At 43.3% G+C, this 16979-nt stretch overlaps 1 protein-coding gene across 14 annotated transcripts in view; it reads left to right on the top strand.

The window, feature by feature from the left end:
• tacc2 (transforming, acidic coiled-coil containing protein 2) overlaps positions 1–16979 on the top strand; it is a 169293-nt gene that overhangs the window by 26777 nt on the left and 125537 nt on the right. For 7 of the 14 annotated variants that reach the window (XR_007964708.1, XM_052079567.1, XM_052079568.1 and 4 more), the window contains 12 exons: positions 6620–6720; positions 7553–8930; positions 9903–9938; positions 10799–10856; positions 10943–11135; positions 11403–11452; positions 11574–11677; positions 11776–11929; positions 12296–12433; positions 12670–12762; positions 15842–15982; positions 16513–16589. Coding sequence is in view for 13 of the 14 variants with exons in the window: in XM_052079567.1 (XP_051935527.1) it covers positions 6620–6720; positions 7553–8930; positions 9903–9938; positions 10799–10856; positions 10943–11135; positions 11403–11452; positions 11574–11677; positions 11776–11929; positions 12296–12433; positions 12670–12762; positions 15842–15982; positions 16513–16589 (2523 nt within the window). In the remaining variant the exon portion in view is untranslated. Of the gene's footprint in view, positions 1–2772; positions 3207–5974; positions 6302–6619; positions 6721–7552; positions 8931–9902; positions 9939–10798; positions 10857–10942; positions 11136–11402; positions 11453–11573; positions 11678–11775; positions 11930–12295; positions 12434–12669; positions 12763–13444; positions 13505–15841; positions 15983–16512; positions 16590–16979 lie in introns of those variants that run through there. The other 7 variants (XM_052079572.1, XM_052079571.1, XM_052079560.1 and 4 more) reach the window with 7 other exon arrangements.

Genomic DNA, 16979 nt, shown 5'->3' with positions numbered 1-16979 from the left:
CATCCTCCAAAAGCGCTAAGGACACAGTATCAAAAGAATTAAGTACAGTTGAACACGGAACATGGACAGAGGGGTCAGATGCGGTATTTGAGACCGGAGTCTTGGCTGTAGAGACCTTATCAATGAAAAACTGAAGGAATCTGTTGCACATCTCAGGTGAAGAATCCGAGCAAGTAGGCAGAGGGGGTTTGAGTACAGAATCTATCGTTTTAAATAGTGCGCGTGGGTTGTGACGGTTAGCTAGAATAAGGTCCGACAGATATTCTCTTTTGGCCTCTTTTTCTGGCAGTCTTTCCAAATTTGATAAGAGACATGCAATTTGTCTTTTTTCCACTTGCGGTCAGCTTTGCGACACTCCTGCCTAGCTGCGCGGGTAATGTCGTTAAACCATGGTTCTGGTGTAGTTCCCCAACAGTTTAAACATGCTGTGGTCCAACCCTTGATCAAGAAACCTGGTCTTGATCCAGATGTGCTGTCAAGTTACAGGCCCATTTCAAAACTGCCTTTCATTTCCAAAATTCTGGAAAAAGTGGTGCACATGCAGTTGAAACTTTTCTTGGATGAAGTTTCATCGTTTCAAGACGATGCATAGCACGGAGTCAGCCCTGTTACACATTTCTAATCACATCCTCCTGGCAAATGACTCTGGAGACCACGTGTGTCTGGTTTTATTGGACTTAACTGCAGCATTTGATACAGTGGATTCGTTTGCAGCACTTGGTGGGCATTGGCGGCAGTGCTCTTGAGTGGTTTAGGTCCTATCTAGCTGACAGGACCTTTTGTGTCAGCCTTGGCTGCTCTGAGTCACGCACTGCTCCCCTGTCATGTGGTGTTCCACAGGGCTCAATTCTGGGGCCTTTGCTGTTCTCGCTGTATCTGCTCCCATTGGGTTCCATCTTAAGGAAACATGGTATTCCCTTCCACTGCTATGCAGATGACTGCCAGATCTATGTCCCACTGAGCAAGAAAGACGCCTTCTCATTAAGGCCACTCCTATCCTGTCTGGAAGAAATCAAAACCTGGAAGGCACAAAATTTCTTGAAATTCAACGAAAAGAAGACAGAGGTGATATTGTTTGGTCCCAGTGGCCCTTGTACATTCCATCCTGTAGACTTGGGCCCCCTGTCTCCTTATCTGAAATCAACGATCTCAAACTTGGGCCTTAAACTGGACAGTGATTTCAAACTCGATCGGCAAATTGGTGCCGTTGTTAAATCCAGCTTCTTTCACCTTAGACAGCTGGCCAAAATAAAACCTCTCCTCTCATATGAACACTTTGAGACAGTAATTCATGCCTTTGTCACATCCCGGCTCGATTACTGCAATGCACTGTACTTTGGAGTAAGCCAGTCTTCCATTAAGCGCTTTCAGCTGGTCCAGAATGCCGCTGCTCGTCTCTTGACTGGTACTCGTAAGAGGGAGCATATAACTCCTACTCTGGCATCCCTTCATTGGCTCCCCATTCATTTTAGAGTTATTTTGAAGATCCTCCTCTTTGTTTTCAAATCTCTGAATAATCTCGCGCCACCTTACCTCTCTGAGCTCATCCGCCCCTACACACCTGCCCGGACTGTGGACCAGTCTTTGTTAGAAGTACCAGGAACTAAACTGAGGCTCAGAGGGGATCGAGCCTTTTCTGTTGCTGGTCCCTCTCTCTGGAATGACCTCCTACTAAACATTCGGCAAGCCTCCTCGCTGCCCATCTTTAAAGCCCTCCTCAAAACTCACTTGTATTCTTTGGCGTTCGACTCAGCATGACTTAGATTTGTTCTTGATTTTACTGCTTGGTGCTTTCTACCGCCTTTATTACCATTTCGTCTTACTGTTTATTGTGTATGTTAAATCGCTCCATGTACAGCACTTTGTATGCAGCGATGGCTGTTTGAAAGTGCTCTATAAATACTGTTGACTTGACTTGACTCACTTGTCTGAAGTCTACAAATAGGTGAATGACAACAAATAGGTGAAAAAAAACCCACCTTTAATTTTGATAAGGGACAAGGTAATGTAAGTCCATTTATTATTTAATGTCATGCACAGCTGTAACAAAGGTTTGGTGCACATTGTGTTTTTAACTTGGTTGCGACATCATGGTGAACAAGTGGCTAGCACGTCCGCCTCACAGTTTTGCGCTCTCCCGACATTCAACCATGCATGTTTGGGTCTTTGAAGACCAAACTGTCTGGTTGTTTGTGTATATGTGCACTGCGATTGGCTGCCAACCAGATCAGGGCGTCTCCCAACTCTTGCCCAAATTCAGCCAGGACATCCAGGTCACATGCGACCCTTGGGAGGATAAGTGGTGCAAAACGATGGATGGGTGGTTGGGTGGATGTTTTTTTTGTAGAATTTTGAGTGGTTCAACTTGAGGGCTGTTGGAGCGATAGATTTGGATCTAATTACTGACACAATTGGCCAGACTCAAATCAAATCACTACTATTATGTCTGAGACTTATATTTACTTCTGACATACTGTGGTTGTGTGGTGGAAAAGGAGGCTGAAAGTGTTTTTTCAATGCAGTTTCTAGATGAAAAAGGAAGCATTTAGGGAGAGGAAAAGCAAAAGCATGAGGCACCATTTCTAAAGGATGCTGAAGAAGCTGTTTGTGGGGGTTCTATTGTTTGATTCCCCACCACATGGCTGTGGTAGTCGTCAAGAAAAAGGCTGCTTGTCTTTTTAAAGGTGCAGGCATCTGCTGCTGCTGTGGGGAGGCTGTGTGGGGTGGGGGGTGCCTCAAAGGGAATAGAAGGGGGAGGAGACAGTGTGTGCAGCATCACAGCTCAAACAGAGACACCTCGTACACACACATGAGACGAAGAAAACTGGCTTGTTCTTGCATCATTTTGGATTAGTCTAGCCTTTGTACTGGAATGTTTCAGCATCATTTTCCAGATGAACTTCATGGCAACAGAATTGTCTCCACCAAGTGTGTGGAAGCTGAGTTTGAGAGAAGCCATGCATAAATTGACAAGCATTTAATTGCCCGGTGATTTGATGCGAGCATGAGGTTATTCTCTGCAGTGCAGTGTTAGGAGCTGGCACATTGCCGTCAAGGATCACAGCAAAGGGAAGAAGGAAGCAGATGGATGTGTACAGTTGCTGACTTACGGGCGCAGGTGTTGGGGGTAAGCAGAGGTAGCTAAGAATGGGAGCCAACGAATCCATGGAGCAAGGACAGACCTTCTGCCCTACTCAGGAACACATGTGAGTCTCAAGCTCAAATGTATTTTTTTAATCACCACTTTCTGCATTTATATTACTTTTGCTGCGTGTAGCCGCCGTACAGGCAAGGGATCTTTGTTGTCATTTGGTTTTGTGATGTAAATAAAGGATCCGCGCACATGCGCAGTCACTTGCACATGGGAATCATTTATAAATGGACCGTGCAAGCCAGATGGAGGCAGTGAGTTCAAGCTGGCCGGCTCCCGTTTTGCCTGCTCCCTATTGTTGTTGCCGCGGAGCAGGAACCCGTTTTGAAATGGAGCACGGTGTGCCGGAATATTACTGGATGATAGAGTTAGAGACAGGGAAAGAGCGCTCCACTTTGTTTTATTTATAGCTCACACACTTGGGCACTGGAGAGGAAGGACTCGTGCAGTGAGATGTCATTTTTAATGTAGGGATGAATGATTTATCACAGGGAAGCTTGGTTAAATCTGCACTGAAGACTTTAATTCACCCCCTATTGCTGGAATGCTTGTGTGAGTTGTCTTTTGCATCACATCCATGTATATTTGACCGTGCTCATAGTTAGGGCTCTGAAGAAAGCACCCAGGAAAGCAAAATTGGAAGTGGTTTGAGTTGACACAACCAATGTTCTTAAAAAAAAAATCCTAAATAAAAGTTGTGTCGTGATGGATGTTGGGAATTGTGTCCCTGAACCATCCATCTGATCTCATTATCGCAATGCTAATCTTTTTAACCCTCTCTTTGGTGCTCATGCAACACATTTTATTTATTTATTTTTATGTGCCATCTGGCTGCTCTCAATATGTCAGATTAGGCTATGTGGGATTACCTCATTCTTAAAGTGGGAACCCAGTTGGTTCATTGTTTTGAGAATCATTCTGGATTTGGTTGTGTTCTCGGTGTAAAGAGGTTGAAAACATTTCTCCAGGGTTTCTCTCAAAACTGCAGCTGATTTGGGCTTTCGTCGTAGTCATTAATAAAACCTCTTCATGCTGCGCCCTGATCATAAAATGACACTTGTAAACAACATGACTACTGTAGTTCTTTGTAAACAGGAAGTACAATACCCATTACCTCATCATCATCATCATCATCATCATCATCATTATCATCATCATCACTTTCCAAGGCACTTTTGCACAGGTGAATAACAGAACAATCGCTCCCTCTGCTGGTAGATTTCCTTCTCATGTATAGTACAGTACAGTACACACAAATAAGCATATATGGAAAATATATAGTAATATAATTTATTACTGTACACTGTAGACAGAATGGTATGTGCAATTTAATCCATTTTATTTTGTCAAGTGGTTGCACACAATAGAAGCAGGCGGCTCAAGATACATTTTTTAAAATTGATGTCTCATGTACTTAAAAAAAATGTATCCGGAGCCAGATGATTTTATTTCCTGAATCCACTTGTAAATGTAAAGCAGGAGATGATGTCTGTTGTTACTTGTATTTACTCTGTATTCTACAGCCCATTTCAATTGATCAATTAAAGATAATTGAATTTATATTAATAATTGATCAATGAAATTGGCACAAGGGACAAACTTTATTTATTATGTATCTCTGTTATCTGCTGAAATGTATGTTTATAGTGTACTTCCAATCTAGTATATGTGTTTGCATTGTATCAAGTATCACATGACAAGAGATGACTGATTGATGGGGGTTGGGAGGGAATAGCTGGTTCGATAATGTAGTGCGTAAACTAGGGCATCAGTGAAAAGTGAGGAAATAATGACAGAAAGAAGAAGAAGAAGGATCCACAGAACATATGTGATATGGAGGGATCAGTCAATCAGTGTGAACAGCAGCGGTAGGTATCCATGCCTCCTCCATCCTCTTGTTATTCGGTATTTGTCTCAACATTGGCTGGTGCTCTGTTTATTTAGATTTGTCCCCCTGCCCTGCATTCGTTGCGAGAATTTATTCTAACATTAAAGACATTGTCAGATGAGTAAGAGTCATGTCACATGCGTTGGATGAAAAAGGATTTACATACACATGTACCACTAACTATGGATGCTCAATACATACAGTAGCTTTAAAGTAAGGCACAAGATGATTACATTCCATCGTCTGTTTAGTGTACTAAAATAGTTATAAAATGAAGCTGAAAAACGTATTCATTTGATAGACTTTAGAGGTCCATGTTTGGTCTATAATACATGAATGTCTGTGTCATGTGCAGCCAGACAGTTTTCCTCCACCATTATGAAACATACGGCGGCAACTCCAGTTACCATAGAAACATCAGTTAAGCAGTTGCATGGAAAAGAAGGCGCCTCAATAAAGACAAACTGAGCATTGAAATGAGGTATAATCAGCTTGTACAATCTATTTGTATTTCATTTTCTTGTCACACTAGCTTCCTCACAATCAAAAGGATGCGGCTTCATATCTCGCCGCAGGCCACTGAGTGAATCTCCCTGTGCTTGTATGGGCTTTCTCTGGGTATTCTGATTTTCTCCCACATGCCACATCTCTTCATCTTCGTTTTTATTGTCCACGTGTCAGAGTGGCCACATCCCAAAAAGACAAAAGGTGCGTCTGTCTCCATGGTAATATCAGCATAATATAAATGTCGTCCGTGTACATGAATTCTCGATCGAGTAAAGCGGTGGGAGAGAAAGACAGGTAGGGAGGGGGAAAGTCGATGAAGAGACGAAGGCTCTGTGAGGGAAGGGAGATTGTGCAAGCAGTCTGCAGCCTCATTCAGATGGGAAGGCGTCTTTTGCAGCTGACCGGTGGCTATGGATGATGATCACTGGAGAAGCAATGAGGAAGGACTGAGACAGTTGATCAGAAAGGGGAGAGCTGAATGTTGAAAATCACAGTGGAAGGGATCCTGTGCAGAACAGACAGTGGGCGTCTACCTGTGTATCAGACGCTGGCTGTCATTTTTTGGACGTTATGGCGGTGAGTGCGTGGCAGGCTCTGTCTCCACTGCAGTGGGCTCGCTGGGGCTGGGACACGCTGCTGGGAGGGGCGGCAGGCAGTCCAGACCTGGATCCAGCTTTCGGGTTGTTCCGGCGTCTCTCCTGGAGCTCACGTCATGACAGCATGATAAAGGCTGGAGGGGCGCTGGTCAGACAGAGGTGAGACAGGATGGGATGCGAGAGACACATGCAACTGAATAGCACAGTGATGATCATTTGGGCATTGATTCCAATGTATTTGTTGTTCATTTGAAACATTTCTGGTGCTGTTGAAAAACAAACCAATTGTATTTACATCTGTTGTTGTCTCCCATACCTGACATTTTATATGTGTACTCCGAATCGCCACGCAAAATTATTGACCTTGACCTAATGCTGGGCTGGTAAAATATCAATGACTATTAGCTCACGATCATGGTGATATCAGAATGATCCATAGCAGCGTTGACTTTGTTTGCAATTGTCTTTTTGTCGTAGGAGTTCTGACTCTGAGGGAGCATTCGAGACTCCTGAATCGACAACACCAGTGAAGGCTCCCGCAGATCCACAGAACCAATTATTACCCACTGATGACAAAGGTCAGAGGGAAAAAAATACAATGGTAGTCAAATAAAAGGAAAAAAAGGGGCTCCTCTTGCAACACCTAGTGGAATTAAGCAGTACTTTTCGTTTTCATCTTTATCCAGACATGTCTGGGTGGACTGATGATCTCTGATTGTGATTATTATTTTTGCAGATCTGGCTTTGTCAACAAATGTATCCAGCAGAATTGCAAGACTGATATCTATCTATCTATCTATATATCTATATCTATCTATCTATCTATCTATCTATCTATCTATCTATATATATATATATATATATATATATATATATAAGACTGACAATGTCAACAAATTACATACCATAGATAATGTCACATATTGCCAATTCTTTGTCTTGAAATATCGATTAGCACACAGAGTTGTGAATGTGATAAAGTGCTTGTATTACTTTCAACTTAGTACTCTGCGATTCCCACCTCTAAACAGTCCAACGTTCAATACAAAGACAAATGAACCTTTTTAACAGATGTAGCAGACTAGATCAACAGAACTAGTCAAACATTTTTGACTCGGTGATTTGCACTGCGCTGCTATGCACAAGTCACCAGGCGCGATAATTTGTGAATTTTTGCACATAGTAATGACATATATTTAAAATAAATACAGAAACAAATACAAACATAAACCATGATTAAGTACCCTGCATTTTCTTTATCAAACCATATTCATTTTATAGTTTAATCACTGCTCTGTATTAAAAATGAAATTCATGAGGAGGCATTGTAAAAATCCACGAGCCATTGACACCCTTCTAAAAAGATGTGTAATTTCCTGTTCATAATGATCTTTTCTTCACTTTTCTCAGGAGAAGATACCTCTGTGAGAGCCCTCTCATCTGACGCGATTTCGGAGCCTCTTGCAATAGTTTTCGATGAGGACAGGCCAATTGCTGCCAGTGGCACGTACAACATCGAACATTTTGCCTCCGACACAACAAGTCAACCACTTACTCGTTCTCTCAGCCTCCAGGGTGGAGAACTTGACACTTCCGGCTTGGATGGATCGGCAACACAAGGCTTCCGCCCTCATTCGGAATCCTTCAGCGTAGGCACAGATAGCAATCCGGGGACATTACGCAAGCCCAGGAAGGTCCGCCCTGCATCTGTAAAGAAGAAGCCTCTCCTGAGGCAGAACTCCAACCCGGAGAGGCCAAGTTCTACGATTAGCACCCCAGAGATCATTAAGCGAGCAAAGCATCAAACCGTGACTCCGGAGGGAAAAGAAAGCCAAAGTCCTGCAGAAGGTGGAAGTCCTGCAGGAACCCTCAGAAAGACGAGAACAACCCGTGTGGACACTCCACCTCCTCTACCAGAAGAAAACACTCATATAGAACCAGAGAGTAGTCTCGCTGGCCCTGCCTCACCCTTGTGCCGGGAGAAGAACCGTCTTCCGGCTAGTCCTCCTGTAACAGAAAACCTCACCAACCCACCCAGTGGCTCCTACAAATGGGATCCAGCGAACTTTGAGAGCATAGACCCATTCAAGACTGGTGGGAGTAAGATTGCCAACTCTCCTGTTCTTGGCCGAAAAGGTCTTGCATGCGCCCCGATTCTTACCCCGCCACAAAGTCCCCCTACCTCTGCTGTCAGTCAGCTTCCTCATCCAGCTTCTGCAGAGGCACCAGTTACCAAACCCGAAGAGCAACCTCCTCTACCAAAGCGGGAGTCTGTGAGGCTGGAGTTTGATTACTCAGAAGAGAATAGTGAGGCATCACACGGAGCGTCTCCCCCACCAAAGAAACTGGGCAAGAAACCTGGTGCCAAGATGCCGCTGAGGAAACCAAAGTCTGGGTTAAAGAAGGCCCACCCTGGACAGACAGAGCAGCTGGACAATAACCTTCCAGCAGAACACAATGGGAACGAAGAAGAAAAGCCCATTTCCAGGGGTTCTTATGACTTTGAGTCGAATAAGTGGGACGATCCAAATTTCAATCCGTTTTTGACCAAGACAGCCGTAGCTAACTCTCCGAAAGCATCTGGGCCTAACTACAGTTTTGATTTTGACGACTCCATAGTCGATCCTTTTAAGTCCTCCAACAAGATGGCAACCTCACCCCCAAAGGCCTCGGCCTCCTTTGAGATGTCATCAAATGATGACATGGAAAATGATAACGACAATATCGGAGAGCTGGAAGATCAAAATCAGAACAAACCGGCCAAAAAGAAGAAAACTCCGATCAAATCGTAAGTTTGTTGTATTCACACTGAGTGGTTATTGCACTCAGGTTAACATTATTGGTGTTCTTTTGGTTGTTTGGATCTGCTTGTCTTATGCATGGCCCATTTTTCTCGAATGCCTTTTGTCCATCTCTCTGTCTCCTGGACCAGTGGATATGAAAAGTCCACACAACCCTTTTCATATGCCAGCTTTTTGTAATTTCCAAAAATGTGATCATGATGAAAACAATTCTAAACCTTTTCCACCCTTAATGTGATTTTAAAAAAACCTGTATAACTCAAGGGCGGCCCGGTAGTCCAGTGGTTAGCACGTCGGCTTCACAGTTTGCATGTTCTCCCCAGGCCTGCGTGGGTTTTCTCCGGGTGCTCCGGTTTCCTCCCACATTCCAAAAACATGCGTGGCAGGCTGATTGAACAATCTAAATTGTCCCTAGGTGTGAGTGTGAGTGCAGATGGTTGTTCGTTTCTGTGTGCCCTGCGATTGGCTGGCAACCGATTCAGGGTGTCCCCCGCCTACTGCCCGAAGACAGCTGGGATAGGCTCCAGCAACCCCCGCGACCCTAGTGAGGATCAAGCGGCTCGGAAGATGAATGAATGAATGAATGTATAACTCAATTGAAAAAAACATGAAATGTGAAAGAATAAATGAGGTAAGAATAAGTGAGAAATTACATTTATTGCTGATTTATTATTATTATTATTTATCTCAATCAGAGGTACTTGAACGTGTGGCAGGTGCGCAATCTTGTCCAACCACACTGTCAGTTTTTTATTTCTACTTCCTCTATCTCAGGTATTATTACTATACATATACTGGTATATATATGTTTATATATGTATGGTTTTTTTTTTTCAATTTAGTTGTACAGGTTTTAGGTCATGTTGGGGGAAAAAGATTTTGAAATAATTTGTCTTGGTTCTCCTATAAAAACATTCCAACCGAGTAGTGTAGACTTTTTCTGTATTCTCGTGTCACAGGAGGTCCAGAGGTGTGCCCAAACTCTGTTGTTTGTTGTAAGTACAGGGACAAGACAACTCTCCATCTTACTTCACTCCCAGTTCCATGTGGATCCCCATAAACCAGCATGTCAGTTCTTTTTTTTGGGGGGGGGGGGGGGCTTATCAATCAGCCTTTAACATCTCAACAGCCCATGACTCAGTCAACACACCAACATCCCATTTTTTTGTCACTAATACTCGACAGAAGCTAAAAGATATTAAAATCGTCTATGTTTTATATCTAACCAGGGTGAGATTCATCAAAATTGACTTGTAACCTTTCAACAAGCAGCGAAACTGTTTCGGAATGTTTATGACGTCCTTTTCGCCGGTCTCCATTGGAAGTATTTGTGTATTGCCGTTTGCAAAAAGCATTGCACGCTACTGAAGTAGGCTATTACTTGAATGTCATTTAACAATCTATGGCAAGTTTTACACCGGGGTGCTTTATGATGACTGGCAATGAAAAGACTTTGTACAACAATTAGTGTGTAATTGTACAGAACATTACGCAGTGTTGAAATATTATACGTTTGGTTTTTTTTTACACGTTATTCTTTCTTTTTTGCATCAGTCAGCTTTCTCATAATTGGCAGTAAATGTCATCAATGTCTTCCTAACCAACCTGCTACATTAACAAATACTTTGGCTGTATCAATTTTTTCTTTGTTTTTTTGTGTTAAGTAATCAAGTCTACTGTCACTGTAAAGCAATCTTACTGTGTTAAATTGCAGTCCAATATAGAATTTTTTTTAAAAACGGTTCAATCTTGTGACTATGCAAAACATCAGAGTCTTGTTTCGCAGAGGTTAGGGATCGTAAAGAGTTTGGAGCTGATTGTGTGACTCTCGATTAATGGCGGTCTGTTTCTCCAGCAATACTTTTAGGGTAAAGCGGTCACCAAAGAAATCACAGTTGTCCGACAACGCACAGGTAACGTTCATATACTGTATACATATCCTGTATATAATTTACTGTGCTCTATGAGTTCCGTCTAACTTTGTTGGTTTCTATGGCAGGATGCAGATGACCCCGCCTCCCTTCCTCCACAAGACGGCCACGCCACAGACGAGGAGAAGCTGGCCTCCTCCACCAATCACAAGTGGGCAGGCTTGCACGACGTCGATGCAGACTTGAACTCTGACCAGCAGGACTTCCCTCACCCATCGGATCTGACATCCTTTGTCAATGAGAGCGGTCTTCAGTCTTCAGGTGAGAAGTCCTGTCCAGTCGCTGTAGTCGCAGTAGAGTTCATCTTTTGACTTGAACACACACACCATAACATTCAACAGATTCTTTTACAACATAATTGGACGGACAGTTTGTTTTTTTCCTTATTGAATTTAGCTGCGTCATGGACATAAGCACTTTGTCCCATTTTCTTACTACTCTAGTTAGTTGCTCGAACTCAGTCCATCTGCAGTCTGTTGGAGGTGTCGGCCATCGAAACGCTTCATCCGCGTCTGTTTTGCCTTTCAGTGCAAGACTATGAAATAGAGTACATGGAGAAAATTGGCTCTTCCTCATCTGTGAGTATTTGATCGAAGTTCCTCCTGCCATCATCTGTATCAGCACATGCCCACGCCTCAGCGGTTACTTGACAGAATCAAAAATATGTTACCAACTCACTCACTTTCACATTTCTGGTAGCCACCGTCTGTGAAGAAGCCGTCACTATTTCTAAAGTTGGACTCGCTATCAAACACCGTAACCAAGGATACACATGGATCGGAGCCCAACTCCCCGTGCACAGGGTAAAACTGCAGTAGTGAAGTTGACATTTGAAATAGCGCATTTGCTTGTGGATCAAGCTTCTACAAATTTGGATTGAAAGCGTTCTCTTTCTGTGCAGGAGTTTTGAGGAAATGGAGGCTCAGATAACAGCCAGCATGAAGACTCCCGTCTTAAATTCCCGGCCAGGTCCCGAAGGCTACGCTGGAGAAAAGGGCAGGAAAAGAGAAAGCGAAGTGCTCAGTCGAACACAAAGCACAGAGAGGGATGAGCAGGTGTGTTAACCAAAAAAAAAGTGTTTCTTGATGAATGTTGTAAATCATTGGACCGTGTAGCTTTTTGTGCATTTCTTAAAAAACATCACTGTCATGTCACCATCATTTCATTGAATTTCCAATATGTATACCATGTCCGTTATTACGACGAGTGGATAGATATTAACACCATTCTTAGAACTCAGTGCGATCCCTTGTCGCCAGGTTGACAGCAATCAGGGTTTGGAAAACTCCACTCAATAATCCAATGAGTTCCCAGTTCTGCCACTTAGTCGCTGAGCGCTTGCTTTGCCATGCTGACCTCAAACCCCCCGCCTTCCTGCGCCCTGTGCCCACCCTACCCCAACCCCCGGTCACCCACTATAGCTCAATAGCCAAGAGGTCCCATCTTCAGCCCTGACCATGTCCCTGTTAGAAAGACTGTCCGAGTGTGACCATCCAGTGCAGTACCTGGAGCCCGACCTCGCTGAGACCAACCCTAATGCATTCGCCCAAAAACTCCAGGTGTGTTAACAACCTGATAACTTTCCTGGTCTTCTCTCTTTTTTTATGCAAACATCCCACCTTTGACTTTTCATTCCCTCCTTGTTGTGAGAAATGTTGAGTGACGTGACATCAGACCGAGTTGGGGGGGGGGGGGGCGTGGTCAATTCAAGTGTTGTATATGCTTTTCCTTGACTCTCTCATCCTTGGGCCGCACCCCCAACATTCGACGATAACCCCCAATTTGTGCGGCCCAGGAGGAGCTGGTGCTTGCTGCCCTGCGGATAGAGGCTCTGCAAGTAGCCAAAAACATCTCTCAGTGCCCCTCCCTCTCCACTGTAACCCCCCAGGTACTGCGTTGATTCGTCCTGCACCTGATTCAAGTGTGTGCCTGTGTGCGCTTTGCCCAGGATGCATTTTGATGAATGTATAAGACCTGGACTTTAGAAATGGTGCATGAGTACCCCTCCCCTTAAAACACACCGTTCTGAGTGAACTCATGGCCTTATAAACCCGTCGGCTGCACCACTGTATTGTCAGCCCCTGCGGGCATCAAGCTCCCCTCATCCCAAATTTAACATGTCTAAAAACCTGCAGTAAGCACTCTCGGGCTGATGACCCCCAAAGAACAGAGTGTTGCATCACTTTAGATCCCTGCCTTTCTTTTGCATGTTGCCCGTTCACAAGAGGCTTGAATGTGACTGGTAAAGAAGCAGAGACGGCATTTAGTGCTCATCACGGAGCTCATTTGTTGGGTTGATCATTTTACACATTACAAAATACTGGTCACATTCGGTGTGTTTCGTGTTACTGAAGCAACTAACATACATCTATTACAGGCTGGTGTCTTTAGTTTTCTCTCTTTTTTTTTTTGAATCCCCAATTTCAGATTTTTTTTTTTTGCGTCAAAAAGATTTAGCGGCTTTTCCTCCGAGGAGCACTTCAATTTTACAGATGCCACATGACGTGTCTGCATCTCTCCCCAGTTATCTCTCATGTATATCTCAAGCATTTGTCCCACACATTTCGCAGTCCCGCCTTAAGAAACCCAGCACACGACGGTGGAACATCAATGGTTCACCCTTACTGAAAGTAAGAGGAACACTTCCTGTATATGACCTGCCCTTGTAACACGTGTCCTGCTCAGTCCTCAGATATTTTGACAGTAGTGCTTTTCAGTCAATTAGTTTTTGGATCTCAGTACACTAGATGCAATACAAACGGATGCAATTATAGAACAGTGATTCCCAACCAAGCCATGGAAAGTTAGTGTTTTGCGACCAGGCCTGAGATCATCAGCTGTGCCTCGTGAAACTATCCAATGTCGCCTCATTGGTGTGAATATTATTATTTATGTCATCCATCCATCCATTTTCAACACTGCTAATCGTGAACAGGGTCGCGGGGAGTCGCTGGGGCTTGTCCCAGCTGACTTCGGGAAAAAGTCACGACTACACCCTGATCTGGTCGCCAGTCAGTCACATGACATATAGAGAGACCAACAACTATCCACACTCTCATCCACCCCATCACTGAGTGGGAACCGATCCCCTGCCACCCATACACAAGTCAAGCGAGTGTACCACTACACCATCAACGACTCTATTATTTATTTCATACAAATAATACATTTTTGTTAATTTATCTATGACAGGCAGAAAAATTGAATACCCTTCCACAATATGGCGTAACGGTCCTGTTAGCATTCCTAACAATACAGTAATAGGTTTACTGTATACACAACAAAACCGGCCTAGAATTCACCCGGGATACGTAAACTTTTGTGATATATTTGTTGGGCTGGTGTGTTTTTCCAATATGAAACCTACACCTTGGATGAATAAAGGTTGGGAAACGCTAATATAGATAGAGTGTCTCTAATAAAAAACACTTCGTTGGAACCTCAATTTTAACCTACAATTTCAAATATATATATAATATTATCTTTTTTTTTACTATGCATGAAATGTATGGTGCATTTGCTATGGCTATTTTTAATGCTAAAATTAATCAAGCAACTTAAACGTTTATACTGTATATTTAAAAAAAGAAATTGAAAAATCCTCAACTCATGTAAAAATCACTTCAACAGACATACAAAAGAAGCAAAAGGATATGTGCGCAGTTTAGAACCGATCGCAAATAGAAAGGCCATCAACACATTTCACTGACAGATTCGGTTACTTGTGATTGTTGGAACCACCACGAAATAGTCAAGACAACTGTCCAAATACCAAAAGACTGTACTATATACCCCCTACTAGCTCCTTTAGACCCATTTAGTGGAGACCACCCTAATGTACGCAGCCAGCGGTCTCATCTTAACTAACATACACTTCCTGTGAGAATGTGTGTTTTAGGTTCTTTAGCATCACTCGTAATGTCTCCTAAAGAGAAGAAGCGATCTAGCTGTTGTGCTCCTTCATGTAGTTTTTGTCCTCCTCCGTTTTCATCTCATCCCTCTAATGTTGTGTTTCACTTTATCTCTGTTAGTCGTGCTGCTTTGGAATGTGTGTGTGTTTTTGTAGCTTTTTCACAATGCCAAGACAGTACAAGTTGGAAATGAGGAGGTGATTTCCAGTAATATTATATGTTGGCTATGTATGGAGGTGCTTTTTCTGTCATATGAGACTTGCAAACGCTGTTAAACCTTTATCGGTTTGGACTATGGAATAAAACTGTCTTTGAAGGCAATACAGTTGACAGTCACCCTACCACCACATTTGGAGCGAAACCAAGAGTTGAGAATCTCCTGATTGCTCCAAGATTTTATTCTCTCCTCAGCCGTGTTATAGTAGTTTCAGTGTCATTTCAGCTCCCTGTGGTCTCACCCTAATCCATCTCACTGAATAAATCCCCTCAGAATGTATTCGCTTTAGCGAACTACAAAGGGCCACCGGCCTCTTCCAGTTGAACATCTTGTAATGTTTGGGTCTGGTCTCATGCTATGTTATTAGAAAAGAAGTCAGCAATCAGCCAGGATTTGATTGCGGTAACAGAAGTGATAGAACGTAATGTGCTTTACCATGAAACTAACATGTTTGTCATGCTCTGCGGTCTGCTCTCCTGCCCCTCCCCTCTTCTATTTGATGCCGTTTTCTGCCCGTACCCCCTCCTCCCGTGCCTGTGCCAATCGCAAACAAGCTTTGCTCTCTAACAAGCCAATCATTTGGCTATGAAGACTGTTCCATCAACTCATTCTGCAGCTGACCAAGTCTTCGGAAACATCGCAAGCCTGCCTCATTTACATATTGATTTTGCTGTGTGGTACCTTTTGATGCTATTGGATGCTGGCTTGTAGTTGAGGTTCAGGTATCTTGCTGAGAACGTTCAGTCCAGCCACATGTAGCGGAGGGTTTTGTCTTGACTGGGATTTAACTGGCTATGTTTCCTTTCCTTTCGCTCCTCTCCTTTGGATCATGGGAGCAGCACAGAGATGTGTCGGCACCATCTGAGGGTTCAGTATCCAAGAACATGCTGTACGCCCGCACTGCTAACAGCTACATCGATGGAGAGAGTCCACATCTTCCCAAAGATCTGGACCACTCGCTGGGAATCGCAAAAGAGGAGGTGCCCCAAAATCTTTTTTTTTTAACACTGTCAGCTACTCACACACTCTGCGGTACAAATGACTTTCAATACAATAGCTGTAGAATTGATGATGCTACTAAGATTTTGTCAATGCTGTCCGAGACATCACTTTACAAAATGTTTAATGTTGTGTGTTTTTGCGTGGTCGCTACATTTCCTATTCAGGGGAATCCAAACTACAGACCTGCAACCTTAGCATGAAGCTTCTGGAACTTACACAACTTGACTTGTTTGACTTTTTTCCGAAGTTTTATATATTATATATACATAGCGCTAGCTCGATAGTGTGACATAACGTTTTTTTAAACTATTGTTTCCTCAAGATATTAGGATCAGCTCTGCGGATGATGCATTTTTACACCACCATAACTGACAACCACAACACTACACAGCAGGTTTATGAAATCATCGTCATCTTGAAGAATGGTCAAGCTTTTGCATTTGATTGTTGTGAAGTTGTCTCACACTGTTGTTTCACACTCAATTCTATGAGATACTTCCTGCTTTAGATCGTAACAAAAGAGAGGGAGGCGCAGGAGTGGCAGAGGAAATACGAAGACAGCCGTCAGGAGGTGCAGGAGATGAGGTATCATGCTTTGCTTTGAATCGTCACTCATAAAATAAAATAAAATGCTGTCAGATCGGATGCACCTATCCCATATATTTGTCTAAAATGTGTACGGTGTAGCTTACACATTTTATCATGCTCTTATTCAACTAATATGCCAACAATTGACCACCTGTATTTGTGCTCAACAAATGTCTTTTCATGTACTTAAAAGGATGTAGGGATAGAAATGTTGATGGTGGTCAAAAGGTCCAGCTGGTCCACTAAAGCATTGACGACTTAGTTTACTTAATTTAGATGAGTGAGATCAAGAAGAAGTGGGAGAAGGATTGGGGGGAGGGGGGGGGGGGGGTTATTATTCCGCTTGCATTTGTTCATATGCCCCCCCCCCCCAAAAAAAAAGCATAG

The sequence above is a fragment of the Hippocampus zosterae genome, chromosome 11 (genome assembly GCF_025434085.1).
Source record: "Hippocampus zosterae strain Florida chromosome 11, ASM2543408v3, whole genome shotgun sequence".
Classification (NCBI taxonomy): domain Eukaryota; kingdom Metazoa; phylum Chordata; class Actinopteri; order Syngnathiformes; family Syngnathidae; genus Hippocampus; species Hippocampus zosterae.
Note: the sequence above shows the minus strand (reverse complement) of the source record. Positions and strands in the feature narration are given on the sequence as shown.